We start from the raw sequence: 22,160 nt of genomic DNA, 5'->3' as shown, positions 1-22,160 counted from the left end.
TTTGATCTGTTTCTATGTATTTTAAGAAGAAAATCACAGGATATTTCATATTTTAAAGTAAAAGGCAATACCAACAGCTTTGATCTGTTACTATATATTTTAAGAAGAAAAATCACAGAATATTTCATATTTTAAAGCAAAAGGCAATACTAAAAGCTAATCTGTTACTATATAGTTTAAGAATGAAGAAAAACACAGATTACTTCATATTTAAAGCAAATGGCAATACAAACAGCTTTTATCTGGTACTATAGTTTTAAGAATGAAAATAATCACAGAAAAAATCATATTTTAAAGCAAAGGGAACTTCTAACACCTTTGATCTGTTACTATAGTTTAAGAATTAAGAAATCACATAATATTTCATATTTTACAGCTAAGGGAAATTCTAAGTTTTCATCTGTTACTATATAGTTTTAAGAATGATGAAAATCACAGAATATTTCATATTTTAAAGTAAAGGGAAATTCCAACAACTTTGATCTGTGGATATAGTTTAAGAATGAAGACAATCAGAGAATATTTCATATTTTAAAGCAAATGGCAATACAAACAGCTTTTATCTGTTACTATAGTTTTAAGAATGAAAGAAATCACAGAAAGGTTCATATTTTAAAGCAAAGGGAACTTCTAACACCTTTGATCTGTTACTATAGTTTAAGAATTAAGAAATCACATAATATTTCAATATTTTACAGCTAAGGGAAATTCTAAGTTTTCATCTGTTACTATATAGTTTTAAGAATGATGAAAATCACAGAATATTTCATATTTTAAAGTAAAGGGAACTTCCAACAGCTTTGATCTGTGGATATAGTTTAAGAATGAAGACAATCAGAGAATATTTCATATTTTAAAGCAAAAGGCAATACTAACAGCTTTGATGTGGAATTATATTAGTAGTTAAAGCCAAAGATACTAGAGTATAATCTTTGGTTAAAGCATTTAGTTCCAGATTTAGCCTGATCACGTGTACCCTGAGTACCTCCTTCTGCTGCGTCAGAACCTGGCAATGAAATCCATCCGCTGGAAAAACCTAGTTCCCTTTTCCCCAGAAGCGTTGTGCAGACTGTTTTAAACAAAATAAATCATACTATTCATTTTTAAATGTTTTCCACCGTGGTTTGGGTGTGATGAAGTGGAGGGTGGTGTTGCTTTGAAGGTGGCCTCTGGGCGGATGGGTATGAGTTGTGGTCCTCCGAGGGTGAGGCGGCTGGTCCTCCGGCGGTGGCGGGGAGAGTTGGTATATGAGGAGAAGCACCGGCACAGGGCGGGCACTTTGTCGGAGCGTCTCGGCCTACGCTGCGGAGAGGAGAGGAGAGGTTGGTAGATGCATGCCACTGCTGTGGCTGACGGGGAGGGAGGTGGTGGTGATGGATGAAGGACCAGCCGGCCGGCCGGCTGTTGAGGGCGGATAGCGGAGCCGGGAAACGCCGAGGCTTCGTGTGCCTGCCGACCGTTAGGCCGCGGCTCCATAGCAACCGGCGGGGCCCCTGCCCCTGTATAGCGTAGCCGCAGCAGCAGCCCCTGCCCCTGTATAGTGTAGCAACAGTCTGCAGCACAGGCTTCCCCATAAATATGGGATATACAGACTGCAGTGTAGCACTAACTGCCTCTAAATAGGGTTGCAAGCCATTTATCAATCTGGGATATACAGGCTATAGTGTCGCAACAGACTGCAGCATAGGCTTCCCCATAAATATGGGATATACAGACTGCAGTGTAGCACAGGCTGCCTCTAAATATGGTTGCAAGCCATTTATCAATCTGGGATATACAGGCTATAGTGTCGCAACCATCTGCAGCACAGGCTTCCCCATAAATATGGGATATACAGACTGCAATATAGCACTAACTGCCTCTAAATAGGGTTGCAAGCCATTTATCAATCTGGGATATACAGGCTATAGTGTCGCAACCATCTGCAGCACAGGCTTCCCCATAAATATGGGATATACAGACTGCAGTATAGCACTAACTGCCTCTAAATAGGGTTGCAAGCCATTTATCAATCTGGGATATACAGGCTATAGTGTCGCAACCATCTGCAGCACCGCTTCCCCATAAATATGGGATATACAGACTGCAGTGTAGCACTAACTGTCTCTAAATAGGGTTGCAAGCCATTTATCAATCTGGGATATACAGGCTATAGTGTCGCAACCATCTGCAGCACAGGCTTCCCCATAAATATGGGATATACAGACTGCAATATAGCACTAACTGCCTCTAAATAGGATTGCAAGCCGTTTATCAATCTGGGATATACAGGCTATAGTGTCGCAACACAGTGCTGCCTCGTTAAATAGAGTTATAAACCACTTATAAATACTTTATATATTAATGCCATTTTATAATTAATTGATCCCTTTGTCATTCTAGTTTTCTTTCTGTTTGTATATCCCATTTAAAGATGTAGATTGGGATATAATTTGGAGTTTACATTTATAAATGGGATATCACAAAAAAATATAGACATATAGATTCTGAAAAGTATAATCTTTAGATTTAAATGGGATATACAAGACATAATGTAGCACTAACCTGCAGCACAATACTGCCTATTTAAATGGGATTCAAACCAGTTATAAATATTCCATATATTAATGTTATTTTGGCCCCTTTGTCATTTTAGCTTTCTATTTATATTTGCTGTATAGCCCATTTAAAGATGCAGATATATGATTCTATATTCCTCTATTTCTGTTTCCTTTAGTATGTATATTTTATTGATATGTGGAGGATATCCCATTTAAGATATAGAGATATAGCTTCCTTTGCAATCTATATATTAAAATGGGATATACAGGGTGTATATATATAGCAAGAAAACTAGAATAGGAAAGGGACCAGCCAATTATAAAATGCCATTAATATATTTAAATATTAATGAAAACACATTCAAAAACGAAGGAAGATTGAATCTCAAAGGGACCAGTTAATTATAAGATTGCCTATTTTAGATATAATATATAATGCCATTTAAAGGTGTGTATATGTATCTCTTATTATTGACTTATTTGATATTATCATTGTCTAGACCTTTAAAAGGGATATGTAAATATTTAAATACCACTTCAAGATTTGTATATAAAACATCAGTTTTATAACTAACTCCTTTAAGATTATAATTTTCTATATCTTTAAATAGTTCTTTATATTTTTTACATATATCCCATGAATTTTGTAATTTACTCCAGTGGGATTCTAATTTTCATTTTATCAAATGAATGATTACTAATTTTAAGGTGTGCTTGATATTATAATTTTATGACATATCGGTGTACGCTTTGTATTATTATTCTTTGTATGTTTTTTTCATTCTGTCGTTTTACGATGTATTTGTATTTCCCTTTTTAAAGTTACTGCAACCTTCCTTCCATTTGAAGGGCAGTCTATTCCTTGTCATTATGCGGCAGGTTACTCGCACGTACTCAATGGGGCTGCAGTCTGAACCCACCACCTCATAAATTCCAATGTCAGAAAGACTGTAAATATAATTTTCAAGTATACCGTCTAAATCTAGTTTTCTTGGTCAATGTTTGAGCTCGAGTTGGAACCGGTGTTTGACCTATTGTGAAGTGTCCTTGACATACATGCCTTTTGATTATGTGTTTGCTACGCAGCCTTTTAAATATTTTCATTTAAATGTGTGCTTGCATTTTGTTTCATTCGAGGCTTGTTCTCGCCAGAGTAGTGCTATTTTTTTTTTGTACCTCCGTTATTATAGAGATCGGGGCTCTAATGAAACTTTTTATCAACTGCACAATTGTAGCCGTTGCTTGGGTTACCTTTTAATCTCCAGAATCTGGGGTGATCTATCTGCGTGTGCGAGAGATCTTCTTACCCATGGTGAAGAAGCAATATCGATTCAAGGCCCAGCAACGTGATACTGGCAACGGCGAGGCCAGACTCAAAGTGACTTTGAAGTCGATTTACCCAGCCATCTTATCTTTGGGGAGAGATCGTCACTAGTTAAACGATTTGGCTCTCCCAACATGATATTTGGTTTACAAAAATATCGAGCCTGCGATTCGCAGATCAGTGAATAAAGCTGTCTTATAAACTTCCTCTCTCAACTCTCTAAAGATGCTTAAATAAATATTATTTTTCCACCATGTGTTTGATAATATGTTAAGATGCTTTTATAAATATGCCTGCCTATGGATGTATGTATTCTCGATTAAAATTCAGTCCGTTTAAATGTATGTAACTTCTGCGTGTTTAGACGTCATTGGGAATATTGTGGTGTCATGAGGCAAACGCCACAGGCGATAGGAATCGCAGTACAGCTTTGCTAAGACTGCAGCCTTTTTTAAATGCAGGCACGGAGTTGCCCTAATGATCGTTGGGACCCGAGAAGCTATCGATACAAGAATCAGTGCAGGTTGCTGTAGTTTATTTTCTGTATGTGCGTATGCGGGGAGAGGGAAGATGGAGCCCGTTATTGACTCATTGGTTGAGATTTGAAACCGGAAGACTAGCAGCAGACGCCATGCGGTCCATCCTGCAGCATTTAGGTGAATTCTCACTCGAAACGTTTGAATAAGGAGGCGAGGGAACGAACATTAGCCCTTTTGGTAACCCCCACCACCCAATTCTCTCCATCCGCTATCGCTTTGATTTAGCGCAAATCACTGATATGTTTCAAGTTAGCGGGTTTTTTTTCTCTCTGCAATTGAATTAATGATTTCTGGAATGATTCATCTTCTTCCCCCCCCCCCCCCCCCCCTCCCATGGATGCTCGTGATTCATAATACTTTCCAATCGCCTCACTGGAGCGAGTTATGAATGCATTTGGGCTATTGGGACGTGACATGGTCTGAGCTTGAGGTGTTTCTACACTAATCACGGCATCCAGACCTTCAGCCATTGCTTGCAGTTTCTTGCTTTTAACGGGTGAACTCAAAATCAAATATTGCACCAAATCCGACCTTAAAATGCTGAAAACTTTGATCAAGTAGCGTCAATGAAGAGTTAAGATTTCCGACCGATGGTCGTTTTTAAAAGGCATAAATTGGATAGAAGGAAATTACCTTAATGTGTCATTATTTTATAAATTATTTACAGCACTACTAGGAAAGCCATGCTTCGGATGTCCTCTTGAGTCTCATTGTTCAAATGTTTACATGTGCTGAAAGCAAACACTGATGAAAGGCTGGCCTTTAAATAGGGAAGTGATTTGAGCATTGTCAAGGCAGTTATTGTAGTTACTTGGCAATAAAGTTTGCTTTCATCTCAAAGCAACGCCCAGTTCCGCCATTCCCGTCCTATTTCCTCCCCAATTTATTGGCTTTTTCTTTGATACCAAATTCTCAACAGCGCACAGTTTGAAAACCATCAGTGCCTTGTATAGCTTTGTTTTTTTTTTCCTGCTCGACCTGAAGATGATCTAAATAAGAGTTTGACTTTAAATGTGAAATAAAAGCCTTGACTCTTCTAATCAAATTGTCTATACACTGCTATGATCTGAGAGGCTGGTGGTGTTATGTCCTTGGTAAAGATTATCCTTTGAGCTGGTTAATGTAGTTAAAAACCCTGGGCAGTTGTGACCATCGCTTTGCTTATAAATGTCGCCTTTAGACTTTGCTAGCTTATTCTGTGTTTTATGACTAAAGCTCTTCATAGACTTCATAGTCTAGATAAGTGAAACTTAAATTTCCTTAATTTCCAGTTTGGCAGGAGATGGGGGAGGATGAAGTGGTGTTTGCAAATAGCATAACTAACCAAATATGTACTGAAAGATGCAGGATTTTTGGACATAATATTTCTGCAATTTGGCTCTGGTTGTGAAGATGAATCTAGAATAGCCACAGCCATGGCCCCCTGTAATCTATTCTCCCTACATGCTCATCAACTTCCCCTCCCCCAGTCCCTGCCTTCCGCATTCTAACGGTTAACAATATACAAGTGTCAGTTTACAACGAACAGTTGACGTTTCAAGCTGCACGTCTTTAAGATGTGGGATTGTGAAACAGGAATGCCCAGTAGGGGGGGGGAGGAATTGAGAGTAGGGCATGGCAATAATGACTAATTAAAGAGGTGAATGTGGGAGATGCTGTGGTCAGAGCACAGGATTTGAGGTTGCGAACAATCTGACTTGACTTATGACTTGTAATGAAAGGTTGTGACGGGGATGATATCTGAACCTATTAGATTGCACAAGGCTATTTTAATGATTTTGCTTAAACCCTGTGGTGGGGGGGAAAAGGCATAATATGGTTGCAATTGTAACCAATACTGGAACAAGTGAGTGAATGTGTGTAGTTTATTGTAAGCATTACTGTGTAAGTAGAATGCAGAAGCAGGAATTAAATGATGATCTTTAAAATGCTGATTTCAAAATGATTGTAGGGTTGGGGGACTCTTGCAGTGTGCTAGACAGTTGAAGCTGGGGGGGTTCCCTCTAGCAGGAAGCTGCAAGGCCAATATATAGGTAATGAAGTCGTAAGCAATATAGATGAAGCAGAAAGAAAACCAAGCTCCATAGAATATTTGGCAAAAGGACCCAATTGGACATGCAACTAAGTTGTTAAGGTCCAGGTATGCATAATGTTTAAAAAAACAAAAAAAAAGCTGGGAAGAATGTGAAGTGAAAGAATCGGGGAGGGAGGGAGTGTGACGGTATGCACATTGTGTGGTGTGTAACTACACCCCCTCATTGAATGCTTAAACTCTTCAGTGAAATTTAAATATTGCATTTTGCTGTTGCTATATTTCTTACTAATGATTCCAGCTCCCTACTCTAGTTTTCAATGCTAATGTGAGTGACTTTCAGTTGGGAATATGGGAATCATCCACTTGTGTTCTTGCTTGGTATTTGTGTATGTATTCCTTGGATTATTAAACTCTGCACAACACAGGCCATTTTTTTTCTCTTGAGCCTGGTCTGTAACTGCGTCCCCAGCATCAAAAGATTCTCGGCACAATGGGAATGGATGTCATTCGATGTTGTATAATATTTTATAGATTGAATTTATTTTCCCTAGCATAGTGTTGCTGTGACTAGTTTAACTGCTTCGATTTGACCTAAATGACATTGGCTGGCTCAATTTGGCTTTAATTTGCAGGAATGTCTGCTTTGCAGGATGAGCCAAGGTTAATTGGCCCTCCCTAGTTGCCCTTGAAGGTCATGGTGAGCTGCTGCCTTGAACCAGTCCTTAACGTATCTCCACACAATGGATTTAGTGAGTGTTCAAGTGAAGGAGCAGTGACATTACCAAGTCAGCATGGTGTGTGGCTTGGACTGCAACATCCAGATGGTGATGTTACCATGATTTTGCGACCCTTCTAGTTCAGTTTAGCAATTATAGTATGAAAACAGGCCCTTTGGCCCACCATTGATCACCCATTACATTAGAAATCATGTGATGGGTGCATAATTAGGCCGTTCGGCCCATCAAGTCTACTGCTGATCTATCTTTCCCGCCTAACCCCATCATGACTGATCTATCTTTCCCTCCTAACCCCATTCTCCAATCTTCTCCCCATAAGCTCGGACACCCGTACTAATCAACAATCTTTCTCTGCCTTAAATATTTCCACAGTCTGCCTCCACAGTCTTCTGTGGCACTAGTTATGTTATGCCATTATTATATCCATTCCTACACACTGGGATCAATTTACAGATGCCAATTAACTTGCACACATAATAATAATAATAATAATAATAAATGTTATTTATGGGCGCCTTTCAAGAGTCTCAAGGACACCTTACAAAAATTTACAAAAACAGATGATAGACTAGTTTTGGGACATTATGGGGTGGTGATCCTAGCCTCTTAACTGCCCCCAGTTGCCACAGTTGTGTATATTGCTATTGCCAGTCAATCCCAAGACATTGATGGTGGGGAATTCAGTGATCAGATTCAGATTCAATTTTAATTGTCATTGTCGGTGTACAGTTAATGCCATTGAATATCAGAGGGTGATCATTTTCTTTGGATATCATCTTTGTCTGGCATTTGTGTGCTGCAAATGGGCTAGTTTGGCCATCTGTGAAGGGTTACAGACTTAGAAGAGCCTTAATATTGCATTTTTCCTTTCCAGGGTAGAATCGGCAACTGGTATGCCAACTACGAAAGATAACCAACACGAAATGGGAACAGCTTTCATTCAACGCCAGCAGCTGCATGCTGCCATGGCTGACACCTTCCTGGAGCATCTGTGTCTATTGGATATAGACTCTGAAGCAACAACTGCACGAAACACTGGCATTATATGTACCATTGGTAAGTTTACAAAATAGACAAAGGCTTCTGTAATTTGGAGTTAAGATCCATTGACAGTAGTTTGTTCACCAGCACTTGGGTGCAACATATTTGTGTAGAGGTGTCTGTATTGTGGTGCTACATTTAGAAAGTTCACATTGAACATTTCCATCAAGGATTAGTGCAATTGTTCAACAGATTTAAATGTTAAACTAAACTAACCTCCTGTCCTGTCTTTGTGAAAGAATGGGGGGTTTGATTTTGGGTGTAAATTGGCAGCTAATGTAGTTTTAAGGATATTAATGAAACCAAGATGGTATTCCCACAGTTTGAGAGAAAGGTCTTGGGGCTAGGCTTGTCAACGGTGTAATGGGGTTTTATTTCCTGCAGAATTTTTGCAAATGGCCACCAAAGCTGTCGACTTTATCATTTAATTGAATTGAGGATTTCTTTAAGATGGGAATGTTCAGGTATGTGGGACCAAGGCATAGGTCACCAATCAGTCATGATTTAACAGAGATTAGAATAGGCTTGCATAGCTATTTTTAATTTGCTCCTTTTTATAATAATAATAATAATAATTCATTTGATTTATGTCCACAAATAGAAACATGGAAAATAGGTGCAGGAGTAGGCCATTCAGCCCTTTGAGCTAGTATCTTCATTCAATATGATCTTGGCTGATCGCCTTACTCTAATCTATAAAGCGTTGCTCACCAATTATATTGAGTACTCTTGTGTTTCCCTTTTGGAGAGCTAGGTTCTCATGCTAATCTATCTGATCCAGTGATCCAAATTAAAATGGATGACTTGAGTTAATTAATCATTTCTGCTTGAAATTGAGTACTCTTGCTGTTGGGTCAACCTATCAAGTACTTCCTTTTTATCTGTTTCTTGGAAATTAGTCTTAGTTGTATTTCCTAAGTTTTTACAATATTACATTTCTAAGAAAATCATCCACATGCTCTGTCTACCCTCTTGCTATCTTCCATTGCAAATTCCATTTGGTTGTATCTCATATTTGTGAAATGAGTGGAAACTATGTCTGTGGAAGAAACTGATAAGATTGCACTGAATTTCCAGGCCCTGCGTCGAGATCTGTTGAGATGCTAAAAGAGATGATCAAAGCTGGAATGAATGTCGCACGGATGAATTTTTCACATGGAACACATGAGGTAATGGCATTGTTCAACTCTAAACTAGAATGTGTATGGTGCTAGCCTGCATCAGTACACACACGTCAGAAAGTCTCGATTTAATTCTGTTTTAGTTACTCTGTTAAAGCCAGCAATTTTAATGGATAGCTGAAGCTTTGGGTCTGGACCCTACAGACTGAAGCAGGGTCTCTACCCACAACATTGCCTATCCATGTTCTCCAGAGATGCTGTTTGACCTGACGAGTTACTCCAGCACTCTGTCCTTGTGTGTAAGCCAGCAGCTGCAGTTCCTTGTTTCTCCAGCTATTTTAATTGTGGAAAGAACCCAGGACCCTCTAGTGTTGGAAGGCAAGCCAGGGTTCTGTTTTGATATCCCATTAACAAAAATACTTCGCTTTGTCTTGTGTAGATAATTGTCTAGGTGCACATAATATGCACTTGCCGGCAAAAATGTACACTTTTGAAAATTTAAAGATGGCAATAAATGTTTCGCTTATAATAGGGGAGGAGGGAGGAAAAGATGATATTCAGCAAACGAGGCCTAACATTTTATCCTTTTCTAAGGCATTTTAAGGATGCTTGACTGATGAGGTAAATGCAGGGTGTGGTGAGGGGGGGGGGAGGGGAATACTTAGGACGGGACCTGGCCTGGGTGGATTCCAACCAGTTTGTTTCTAAGAATAGATTCGGACACTGAAAGCAGTCATGGGCACCACCACTTCTAAAGGATACATAACCGTTTATGTGGGTCAGATTCTTCAGAATGAATCGGAATTGGTTCACAAATTAGTTTTGTAGCTAGAGTTTAAAAGTAGTATGATCCAAATAAAGTTTGAAGGGACTCGAGGCAATATTTTCATTATAGCTCTACAAAGGTTAAGAAAGTAGTAAAGTTGAACAGATTAATTTTTCCAGGTGGAATTTGGGGATCTCTACCTGATAGCGTAGGAGGCAAAAATCTTTTGATGTGACGCCTTTTCCATATTGGTTTCTGTGTGACTTTTTTGTTGTAAACGCTATTGTGGTTTAAATTAAACTAAGCTACAGGTTTATTCCTATCTGGAAGTTTGCTTGCTTTACTCTAGCTGGTAGGGGTAAGGAGGGAATCTCTGGGATGCTGATTTAAAGCTTTCTGCTGGCAGAATGCTGAGTTTAATCTTGCAACTATACTTAAATACAAGTTTCAACCACAGCCTCCTGTTGGTTTGCATTAATATAGGTTTTAAAAATTGTACTGGAAGGCTGACTTGTGGTATGTCTCTTGTGGTATGTCTCATGCAGTATTTTAAGTAAAGCTTTGTGTGATTGGAAAGTTCAAAGCAATTGAAGAATATTGAATTAAAGATCGGGGTTTTTGCATGCTTGACCTATCAAATACAGCCTGGTCAAGGACAGCTGTGACTGTCTCATCGACCTTTTCAGCTGTTAAAACTTGAATGTCACAGACTGTATGGTATAGGTCAAATGAAATGCAATATGGTCCATTGATCAAGCTTGCCTATTTATAGTTCCTGCAGCCACCGTGTATAAAAAAAAATTGTCCTTCAATATACTTCAGCTAGCTCTGGGTGTTTCATGGTTATTAATTTAAAGGTTCCTAATAATGAAAAGATTGTTAATGTGAATCTGTTGCTGAAAATTATATGAAGCAATTGGCCTATTCAACTTTCTACCATGATTGTAATGTAACTGATCTAGTCAGCTAGCCTGCCCTGGCTTTATTGAAAACTGCGATCCTTCAACTAAATTGCAACCCCAGAATATTGGCTGTTTTGGCACGATTTATGTAATCTATGCACTGCACTTCTCAAACTGAACTAATTACTTTCTTGCAGTAATGGAGCCCCTTTAGAATTGATCTTTTTCATATTTTCCTATGCAGAGGCCTTTTCTTGGGACCCAGGAGTCTATGCTAGTTTGCAGAGCAATCCCATTCATTAATTTTCCTTGTTACCTATTCTTAATCCACTCAACGGAACATGAGCTGATTAAATGGCCTATTCGCAGAGCCTTTGGGTTGTAGGAAGTCCATGCACACTGGGAAATGCATACAGCTGTGGGGAGACTGAATGCAAACTCTTATTTCAAAGCTAATCTTTATTCATAATTAAAAAAAACAAAACATTCTGAAGAAGGGCCTCGACCCGAAACGTCGCCCGTTCCTTCTCTCCAGAGATGCTGCCTCACCCGCTGAATTATTCCAGCATTTTGTGTATCTTCGTAGTGAAAGCATATCTTTATTTCCTTATAAATGGCACTAGGGTCACTCATCCTCTTGCTGTGCGGAAGGACCAAATGTAATATAGACCAAAGTCCAGGTTGATGGTCTTCCAGCAGCACTTGTTGAATGTCTCTAGGTGTCTCCTCAGAACGGCCTATAAATCAGAATCCTCTGTTGCATAACTGTTTGGGATGATCTGTGACAAAGACTCATGTATCCTTTGCCTGACCCTCCTAGCAAAAAATAATTTTGCCAAGACATAGGCAACAGTCTCCCCTCCATCACAGCCTTCCAGTGAACAGTGTGCATTAGGGTGGCATTGCCACAGTACAGGAAGGATCTGCCTCGCTGCCAGCCAACAAGGTCTTGCTACTTGTTGGCAGGTTTGGTAGAGTCGTTCTGCTAACTAAACAGGGCAGGCTGCTTAGGATTCACCCCACAGGGTACATCAAGTCCTTCCCCCACAGTGCCTGCAGGATATTCATGTTAACCACTGCCTGGTGGACTTGTGGTGAAAAGTGTTTGTCTAGACAAACTCTTCCACAAAGGACAGGCAGTGGGGTAATGTCCAAATGACTGGGACATTGTGTGGCAATAAGGCCAGCACCATGAGTTGCCGCCTTGGCACACGGTAATACTTGGTAACCATGCCCATGGTCTATGAACTGGATAACACAGCCTGATGCAGCCAAGCAAAGGTGGCACCCAGGATGAAGGCAGTGTTTATTCCGCTTTCTCCCCTGTTCACCTGCTAACTGTATAAATACTTTACGCAGGCAACACTGAGGTCAAGATTGCACCAAGCTGCTGGAGACTATGCAGACCTTGAAAATGAAATTCAACATAGCTGTATATTTCACATCGGGATTTCTGCACCATGCCGTTTCGTTGTCTCTGTACTGTACAATGACAATGACAATTAAAATTGAATCTGAATCTGAATGCCGTGTGCAGCAGTCTCAAATCCAATTAAGTTTAATGTCACTGCCTCATCCAGCCATTGTCCCAATACATTTCCTTTTGCCCATCAGAGGTCTTGACAATGTATAGATGCTAGTTCCCTCTCCTTCTCTAACATGTTCCACTATACTATCGCCCTTCATTTTTCTTGTTTTTCCCACTTTTTGCTAATAAAGTATAAATATGGGCATTTGCATGGGCCCTATCAATACCTGCCTCTTTATTGGCTACCAGGGCAGTCAATGTTCCATGACTACTCCAGCACCATTCCTCAAATCTTTCTCTGCTACATTAACAACTGTAGTGTAACTTGTGTGTAACTTGTCAATTTCAATTATCTCCATCCTGCTCTCAAATTCACTTGATTTGTGACACTTCTACCTTCTGTGATCTGGCTCCATCTCAGGAGATAAACTGTCCACTATCTGCCAAAACCCACAAATTCTTGCTGCTCTCTGGACTACATCTCCTCCCATTCTTTCTCTTGTACAGATGTCGTGTTCTTCTCCTCGCCCTTTCTGTGTTCTGCGGAGACCACTGTCTCCATGACTCCTCAATTACTCGTCCCCATCCACCTCTCCAGGCACACTCTCTCCCCCCCTCCCCACCCCCCTACCACTGTGTTGATGTGCCTCCTCTATATTGAGACCAAACACAGATTAGGCAGCAGCTTCGTCAAGCACCTGCACTCTGCTATGGACATCTGGATCTCTCAGTTGCTGACAATTTTAATTTCCCTTCCCATCCCACACTGACCTGTTTGTCCTTGGCCATCTCCACTGCCAGGATGAGGCCAAAACAACACCTGGCACTCCGCCTGGGTAGTCAACAGCTCAAGGATATTGCACTTTCTAATTTTGTGTAACCTGCATTTTCTCTGTCCCTTTCTCCTCCTCTCTTCCCACTATATCCCCACCCCATCTGCCCATCACTCAGACGTACCTTTCACTAGGTTCCATCCATCCCCTTCATTGCTCATCGTCATCTCTCTTTAATTTCCTATCTGCCACCATCCCTCTTCATCCTCTGGCAGCACTCCTTTTGTTTTGCTCCAGATTCCAGCATCTGCAGTCTCTCCTGCTTTCTATTGCAGAGTTAGCTAAATTTATTCTTGTCTAACATTTACAACATAATGTACCTAAAACTTATTATTTTCCTGCAACCATCAGACAGACGAATAAATTGTTGGCACAAATTATTGTAATTGCTCAAATGACCAATTATCTGCTCAGTGAAAGTAATGTAAATTTGTCTGCAGCTCTTGTTGATTAAGATAACATTTGGGACAGATTATTTCTGATTTGTTTAATTTGCAGGTGCAGGAGTAGTTCAATATGATCATGGCTGATCATCTAAAATCAGTACCCCTGTTCCTGCATTTCCCCCATATTCAATAAGGCATTCAATTCAATATCCCTTCATTCTGTTAGCCCTAAGACCTGAATCTAACTTTCTTGAACATCCAGTGAATTGGCCTCCACTGCCTTCTGTGGCAGAGAATCCCACAGATTCACAACTCTCTGGGTGAAGAAGTATTTCCTCATTTAAATGGCCTACCCCTTATCCATTAGATATGGGATTTTGTAGCTTGGAGCCTAACTTTTTAAACAAAAAGCTTGTCTCTGTAAAACACTAGAATTAATTGCTGTTGAGGCCGCTATCAGGGTTGAGAGAAGTTAGTTAGTCTTGGTTCTTAGTTTAGTTCAGTTTATTGTCACGTGTACTGAGAATGTTTTGAAGTTGTTTCCAGTACTAAGCTTTTGGAGCAAATGTCAGTGGGTTGGAAATGGAAGACGGGGAAAACTAGTGGCTGAAATAGAGGGTCCTTTATCTGTCTGCTTTTCTTCTAATCAACGTTCAACCTTTGGGAGTGTTGCACCTGCATGGTACAAAAATCCTGGTATGAAATGCAAAATATAGTTGTAATATTTTTTGATGTCCCCATGCCCGGTTTTGCGTAGCAGACGTATTAAATTAATTGTCTATTTTTCACCTTTATCTGCAAAATTTTATTGAAAACCGGGCATGCCATTTTCAAAAATGTTCTTATCAGATTATATTATGAAGTGTATGGGCTCTTACTGTCAGGAACCCAAGTGCAACGTTGAACTCTAAACTGCTATTAAAATTTTTTTTAATTTCTGAAAGGCACTTTGCATATTGTAGAATGAACTAAATTGTGCCCTGCTTTACAGTATCATGCAGAGACTATCAAGAATGTCCGTGTGGCCACAGAAAGCTTTGCTGACAATCCCATCACCTATCGGCCAGTCGCCATTGCTTTGGACACAAAGGGACCTGAAATCCGCACTGGACTTATCAAGGGAGTAAGTATCCTGTGTAACTGTTTCACTTGACCCCAAAGCTTGTGGGTGTTGTAACATTGAAGATGTCCACCAGTACTACATTGAATTGGTTACAAAACATGAGAGGAATAGATTGGGAAGATGCGCAGTCTCTTGCCCAGAATAGGTGAATCGTGGAGCAGAGGACAAGGGTTTAAAGTGAAGGGAAAAAGATTTAATAGGAATCTGAGTGGTAACTTTTTCACACATAGGGTGGTGGGTGTATGGAACAAACTGCCTGAGGAGATAGTTGAGGCTGGGACTATCCCAACGTTTAAGAAACAGACGGGTACATGGATAGGACAGGTTTGGAGGGGTATGGATCAAACTCAGGCAGGTGGGGCTAGTGTAACTGGAACATGTTGGCTGGTGTGGGCAAGTTGGGCCAAAGGGCCTGTTTACACACTATTGTATCACTATTGTCGATGCTCAGAATATGAACGTAAGATTTAAAAATTAACTTCCTTTGAAAGTGATGTGTACTAGGTGTTTAATATGTTTAAACAAGAGCTGAGTGTAAAATTCTTGTCTTTAGTTAACATTTTATCTAGTTTATTGTTTTAGCATTGATCTTCATTTTCCAGTGTAAATGTTTGAGAATCGTCAAAATTTGGTAGCTTAAATTGTACATGATGTATGGAGACAAGGAGTTTGAGAAAACAACTGCTGTAGGTACTATTTAACACAGACCTCTAGTTCCAGTTATAAAATGTGTGTATATTCAGACTGAGGATTTATTGTTTAACTAGGGACATATTTTATCTTAAACCTGCAGACAAAATATTTTAATCAGTTTGATTTGCTGATGAAGGAATGAGGTGCAGCCAGACAGATTTCCCTTGCCTAACCACCTGGAGATTGCCTATCAAACCACGCCTTGCATACTTGGGAAATATATCACAGTTCCTTTACTGTTCTGTCAAAATCCTGAAATGCTCACCTTTAAAAGCATTGCCTATACCCACACCTTGGATTGCAGCAGTTCAAGGCCACAGATCACCACTACCTTAAGTGCAATTAAATTTCTGACTCTGCCTTGGAAGCCCATGTTCCTTGAATGAGGCGTGCAGTTGTTTTCTCACAGGGCCCAAATATCTCCAAGGCTGCTGCCAGGCTGAGACTGATGGCATCCAGCAATGCCTGCAGTGAAAGACTCGGTGACGTGACCAATAGGTACCGCTTCCTTTTCTTCGTTACTTAATAGTCTAAGGCTTGGCAGCAGCCTGATCAACGTGCTGCAAATTCCTATGTGATCTCAGCACTCCTTGCAGCTGTGGTGCCCCAGTGTGAATTGCACACATGTCCTTCTGCTTGTTTAAAAGCAAAGATGGATATTGGTGTGGTCATTTTGGTTGAACATGGTTGTAATGTTCCAGCCTTTAGTTCCCCACCTGGGACCTGCCATTCAAGGTGGGATTTTTATCAGAGCCATCACCTAATTGGTGTTTAATTGCCCACTGTCATTTTTGACAGGCTGTAGTTTGTTCTGAATGTAATCTTTTATGGTCGATTGATATTACATATTAACTAAATGGATGATTCAATAGGTTTAAATGGAATTCAATCTGACTATGCAATCCTAAAAGTGAACAGATTATCATCTATCAAGACTTTAAAACCTGAATTTTATTAAATAATAGATTCTGCCATTCTTTGTATAATGGTTTCATCGGATCCTGGGAATTCTCACAGGGTGAATGTGACAAGAATGTGGGAAAACATAGAAGTGAGAGTCGATTAAGTTGCTGGTTTTAAGATGCGTTATGCAAAGCTTTTGAGAGTTGAGTCTTTGAAATTTCAATTAATGGTGGAAGCAGCATCTTCCGATGTCGAAGGCAGAGATGGGTCGTTTCTTGATGAATAATGCAGTGAAAAAGGACTGGATAGTAATGTTATCCACCATGATAGAGAAGGCTGCGTGGTGTATTCCTACTTCTAGTTCAGTTAGTTAACTAGTTCTGCAAATCTGGTGCTAGCCTTTCCATATTAAAGGGCCTGTCCCACTTTCATGAGCTAATTCACAGCCTCTGCCGAGTTTGCCCTTGACTCGTACTCGCAGCATGGTCGTAGGAGGCCATCGTGCTAGTCGTAGGTACTCGTGGCATCAAGTAGGTCGGGGCGTTTTTCTAGCATGATGAAAAATATCCACGAGTAAAAAAGGTCGTGAAAGTGGGACAGGCCCTTAAATAAGGAAGTGCATATTGTAATTGATTGTTACCATGGTTTATTATTAAGTGACATTCGGATTCTGGAGGCCTGACTTTATGAAACATTGGTCTATTTTCTACATCACGCTACACTTGGTTTGACTTATTTAGAAGCTAATTGTAGTCTCTGAACCCAGTCTTTTCCCTCTGTTATCTAAATGTATTATTACAAGGGTAATATTTGAATACCATAACCTGCTGCCTTTAAGATGAAATGCAACTTAAATTGGCTTGACTGTCTCTTGTTTTGCTGCAGAGTGGGACTGCTGAAGTTGAACTGAAGAAAGGAGCCATACTTAAAATCACACTTGATGATGCTTATAAAGAAAAGTGTGATGAAAGTGTGCTATGGCTAGACTACAAGAATCTGCCTAAAGTGGTTGAGATCGGTAGCAAAATCTATGTGGACGATGGCTTAATAGCTCTCCGTGTATTGGACAAAGGCAAGTACTGTCATTTCCTGTCCTAATCCATTGTTATTCGAGAAGCCAATAGATTTGGTCAACTGATGATTCTGCCGTTGGATTTTAAAACAAAATCCATTTTTCTCACGTCTAGCACTAACTATATTTGCATCTTATTTTACCTACTTGTTTCCCTTGATTAAAATTCATTTTTGTCTGATTGAGGCCTTAATTATGGTCTTCATATCATGCTTATTCATTCCTAGATATTGACTTCTTTCAGGGAGCATGGATAAACCCTGGCAAAGCTACGATTGTCCATAATTTCTCCTAAATCGAATGGCTTGCTACAACATTTGAAGGGCATTTGAGTTGCCCACTGCTGAAAGACTAGTTTATTGTTTAGATTGTTATTGTCACATGTACCAAGGTACAGTGACAAGCTTTTTGTTGCGTGCTACCCAGTCAATGGGAAGACTTCATGTGATTACAATCAAGCTATCCATAGTGTACAGATACAGGATAAAGGGTATAACATTTAGTGCAAGGTGAAGTCCGATTAAAGGTGATCCATGTGTCTCCAATGAGGAAGGTCGGGATTGCTCTTGTTGGTCCGAAGATGGTTCGGTTGCTTGATGGGAGCTGGGAAGAAACTGTCCCTGAATCTGGAGGTGTTAATTTTTAAACTTCTGTACCTCCAGATTCGGGGACAGTTTGGTCCCAGCTGTTACCTTTACAACTACATCTGTAAACTGTAGACATGACAAGAATAACAAAGGTTGTTTGCCAGGTCAAAATCTTATCATTCTAAGCAAGTTATCGGACTGATAATGCTTTTCCCTACCTTTGATTTTTATTCAGTTGCTTTTCCTGTGCAGTTTGGCTTAATTAAAACCAAATTGCTTATGTACATTGTTCATTTAATTTTCAGGTGCAGACTTTGTTAATACTGAGATTGAGAATGGTGGTTTCCTGGGCAGCAAAAAAGGTGTCAACTTGCCAGGAGCAGCTGTTGACCTTCCTGCAGTTTCTGAGAAAGATATCGAAGACCTAAAATTTGGCGTAGAGCAAGGAGTAGACATGGTGTTTGCCTCTTTCATCCGTAAGGGCGCAGATGTCAATGCCGTGCGAGAAATCCTTGGTGAGAAAGGAAAGAAGATCAAAATTATCAGCAAAATTGAGAACCACGAGGGAGTTCGTCGGTGAGTGGCCAACTGCCTGGAAGATGTCTCAAATATACCTTCCAATCACAGTACGAGTTCACTACAAATCATAACACCCCATAGCTGCCTGAAATCTGCTCATTCGCCAGTAATCCTAGCTCTGACAACCTGAAGAAGGATCTTGACCCAAAACGTCACCGTTCCTTCTCTTCAGAGATGCTGCCTCCCCCACTGAGACACTCCAGCATTTTGTGTCTATTGTCAGAGAAATCAATCAAGGACTCGTGGAGAGCGAAACTATCACGTGATATCATGGAGGAACTGCCCCGAGGGACAGTTCCTTCAGAGTACAGACAGCACGGGTTTCTACACTGCTGAACAAACAAGTATGTGTACAGACTAGCACATATCAGTTCCTCAAACTGCTTAGTCAGGGAGTTGAGATTTTATCAAAACCGCCTAAATTACATTACTCAGACCCGTACATGGATGCTGCTGGTTTTGCAGATAACAGATAATAACATCACATACAAAGAAACAGATATCTGTACACAATGCCGCGATCATTCAGCCAAGGCATTCCTACGACCAATGCGACATATTTAGCCTCTCGGTACGTGTCAACAAACAAAACAGTTAAAGTTTAGCAAAATTCTCTCATCTAACTTACTGTAACATGTTCTGTAAATTGTGCACATTAAGGTTGCACTGAATTGGGAGCAAGTGGATGGAGGTCACAAAGATGTAATCTGCAGATAAACAAAAATGCTGGAGAAACTCAGCGGGTGAGACCGCATCTATGAAGTGAAGGGAATAGGCAACGTTTCGGGTCAAAACCCTTCAGACATCTGGCGCTGTAAGGCAGCAACTGACTGCTGTGCCACCCTCAATTATTTATCTGGCTGATTATTGTCTTGGATGGTGAGTTTCATATCTTATAGCTACATTTGTCCAAGCAATTGGCAAGTATTCCATCACACTATGTAGATGATGGTAAGGTGTCCGGATCTTGGGTGGTAAATCGCGCTGCAGGAAAACATCTGACTTGCACCTGTCGTATGAGGCTTTTTTCTGGTCCCTATAATTGATTCTTGTACGATTGGGTGATAGAACTTGGGGAATACAGGGTCAATGGAAGGTGGAGGAATGGGGTTCTTGATTTGGTATAGATCCATGGGTCAAATGGCCATGTGAGGTGAGAAAAGATGGAATCATCCAGCCTTCTAGGATGGTGGAGGGCCACCAAGGGCCTCTGCTGGACAAATTGCAGCGATGCCCAGAGCCTTGCGATAATCATCTATAAAACTGCACGGATATCCCATTTTTGTGACAGGCCCACAGTCTCAAAGATGTGCAGGTTTGTAGGTGAATTAGCCTCTATAAATTGTCCTTGTGTAAGGAGTGAATGAGGTAGTGGGATAACATAGAGCTAGTGTGAACAGGCGATGGATGGCCAGTACTGGTCGACGGGCCTGTTTCCATGCTGGATCTAAACCAAATGCAGTTTACAATACCCATTACCATAGAACTAGTTTGCACTATGAATAACATGTCCTACCTTGCCCCAGCTAGTTTACATCTGACGTGAAGCGTTTAGAATGGCTACTTGAATGTATATTTCTGCCCTTCAGGTTTGATGAGGTCCTGGAGGCCAGTGATGGCATTATGGTTGCTCGTGGTGACCTGGGAATTGAAATTCCCGGTGAGAAAGTATTCCTTGCTCAAAAGATGATGATTGGACGTTGTAACAGAGCTGGCAAACCTGTCATCTGTGCTACTCAGGTACAGTAATTTCCCCAAGGTTGTCCTACTGTACCAATTCTGGTTCAAAGCATGTTGTGGGTGATATTTACACTTGTCCTAATTTGGTCACAAGTAAACTTATTGTAGATGTAATTTTTAATGAATGATAAGTTTGGTCTAAAATTGATGTGGGGCTGAATGAATAGTGGTCCTAATAACTGAATAGTGCATATGCCTGTATTCCACAAGAAAGTTGTGAAGAGTAATTTGTATTGAATTCAGATTATAAACGGTCACCTACTGTGCTGTAGCACTCAAGTCACCCAGGTTCAATCCTTTGTGCTTTATATTTGGAGTTTGCATGTTCCTTCCAATGCTCATGGAATCTCCTCCTTAAGTTGTTCAGATTTCAAACAAAGCCCCAAGCCACTGCTCAATGGCTGCAGTAAATCGCCCTTTTATAGGAGGTGATGGGGAATTGATGTATAGGTGAGCATGTTGGGAAAGGGACCAATGCAAATACTCTGAAAGCCACCATGATCCCAACTGGCCAGCTACATTTCAAATTTGTTTATTAGGTGTCTGATCTGGGGTGTGAATATTTGGGGTCTGAAGAAGGGTCTCGACCCAAAACGTCACCCATTCCTTCTTGCCAGAGATGCTGCCTGTCCCGCTGAGTTACTCTAGCTTTTTGTGTTGTGTATCTTTGTGAATGTAGTAGATTGAAGTTCCAGTGAGTCGTTTTGTAAAAGTTTGTTGATGTCAAATTGGCCAGGTGTTTGTGATGAAGACAAGTGTTTTAAATGGTATGCTATTGACAAAATTGAACACTAGTTACCATTGACCATGAAGCATTGAGTTTGCTTTCCTCATCCCAAATCTGGACGAACACTCTGTTCTTATTTAATCTTCACCTGGTGTCTTAATGAAGTGCAATAAAATTGTTAAAGCTTTGTGCTGCTTTCAATCACTGCCCACCCAATTTGTATTTCAAACATTGCTCACTGGCCAAATCCATTCTACCCCCTTGGGCTAATTGCAGTGTCCCTTGCTAATAATTATGAAATTGTGTCATGTAAACTTCAATGTGGAATTTTATTTTCTCCACTTCCATGTGTCCATGTTATTTGCTTCAGCAAAACTGATATTCACACCGTACAATTCTAGTTATGCAATATATTGGGGATTATAACAGTATTAGCATATTAACAGTATTAGTATTAGTCTGAAAATGGGTTTTGGCCCGAAACGTTGCCTATTTCCTTCACTCCATAGATGCTGCCGCACCCGCTGAGTTTCACCAGCACTTTTGTCTACTTTAGTATTATATTAACACTTCACAGTTCTTAAAGCTTATTGGAGTTCACCTCGCTGTAAAAATACAATGATAAGAAACAAGTGCTTTTTCCCCAAGTTCATGAATTGTTTGTACTTTCAGATGTTGGAGAGCATGATCAAAAAACCCAGACCCACCCGAGCTGAGGGCAGTGATGTGGCCAATGCTGTGCTGGATGGTGCAGATTGCATCATGTTGTCGGGAGAAACCGCAAAAGGAGATTATCCCCTTGAGGCTGTAAAAATGCAGCATTTGGTATGTAGTTAACAGTAAATCTTGTTTCCGGACAAAGCTTTTTGGTTGCAATTAGGTTTTATAGAAGGTGGAATCCATTAACAGTATGTTAACTCCTCTTTGAAGTGCTGTTCAATTGCTGGGAAATGCAGTGTTCACACATTGGTCTCGCAATGTGTT

The 22,160-nt window shown here is 40.3% G+C and overlaps 1 protein-coding gene across 3 annotated transcripts in view; it reads left to right on the top strand.

Moving 5' to 3' along the window:
* Nucleotides 1–1,185: 1,185 nt before the first annotated feature.
* Nucleotides 1,186–22,160, top strand: part of pkma (pyruvate kinase M1/2a) — a 29,650-nt gene continuing 8,675 nt past the window's right edge. For 2 of the 3 annotated variants that reach the window (XM_055662932.1, XM_055662933.1), the window contains exons 1-8: nucleotides 4,305–4,387; nucleotides 8,050–8,231; nucleotides 9,294–9,385; nucleotides 14,744–14,875; nucleotides 17,357–17,543; nucleotides 18,436–18,706; nucleotides 20,299–20,449; nucleotides 21,849–22,001. In XM_055662932.1, the coding sequence (XP_055518907.1) occupies nucleotides 4,320–4,387; nucleotides 8,050–8,231; nucleotides 9,294–9,385; nucleotides 14,744–14,875; nucleotides 17,357–17,543; nucleotides 18,436–18,706; nucleotides 20,299–20,449; nucleotides 21,849–22,001 (1,236 nt within the window). In that variant the 5' untranslated portion in view covers nucleotides 4,305–4,319. Of the gene's footprint in view, nucleotides 1,323–4,304; nucleotides 4,388–8,049; nucleotides 8,232–9,293; nucleotides 9,386–14,743; nucleotides 14,876–17,356; nucleotides 17,544–18,435; nucleotides 18,707–20,298; nucleotides 20,450–21,848; nucleotides 22,002–22,160 lie in introns of those variants that run through there. The other variant, XM_055662934.1, reaches the window with a different exon arrangement.

Source organism: Leucoraja erinacea, chromosome 36, assembly GCF_028641065.1.
Source record: "Leucoraja erinacea ecotype New England chromosome 36, Leri_hhj_1, whole genome shotgun sequence".
NCBI classification, from domain to species: domain Eukaryota; kingdom Metazoa; phylum Chordata; class Chondrichthyes; order Rajiformes; family Rajidae; genus Leucoraja; species Leucoraja erinaceus.
This window is presented reverse-complemented; position numbering and strand designations above follow the sequence as displayed.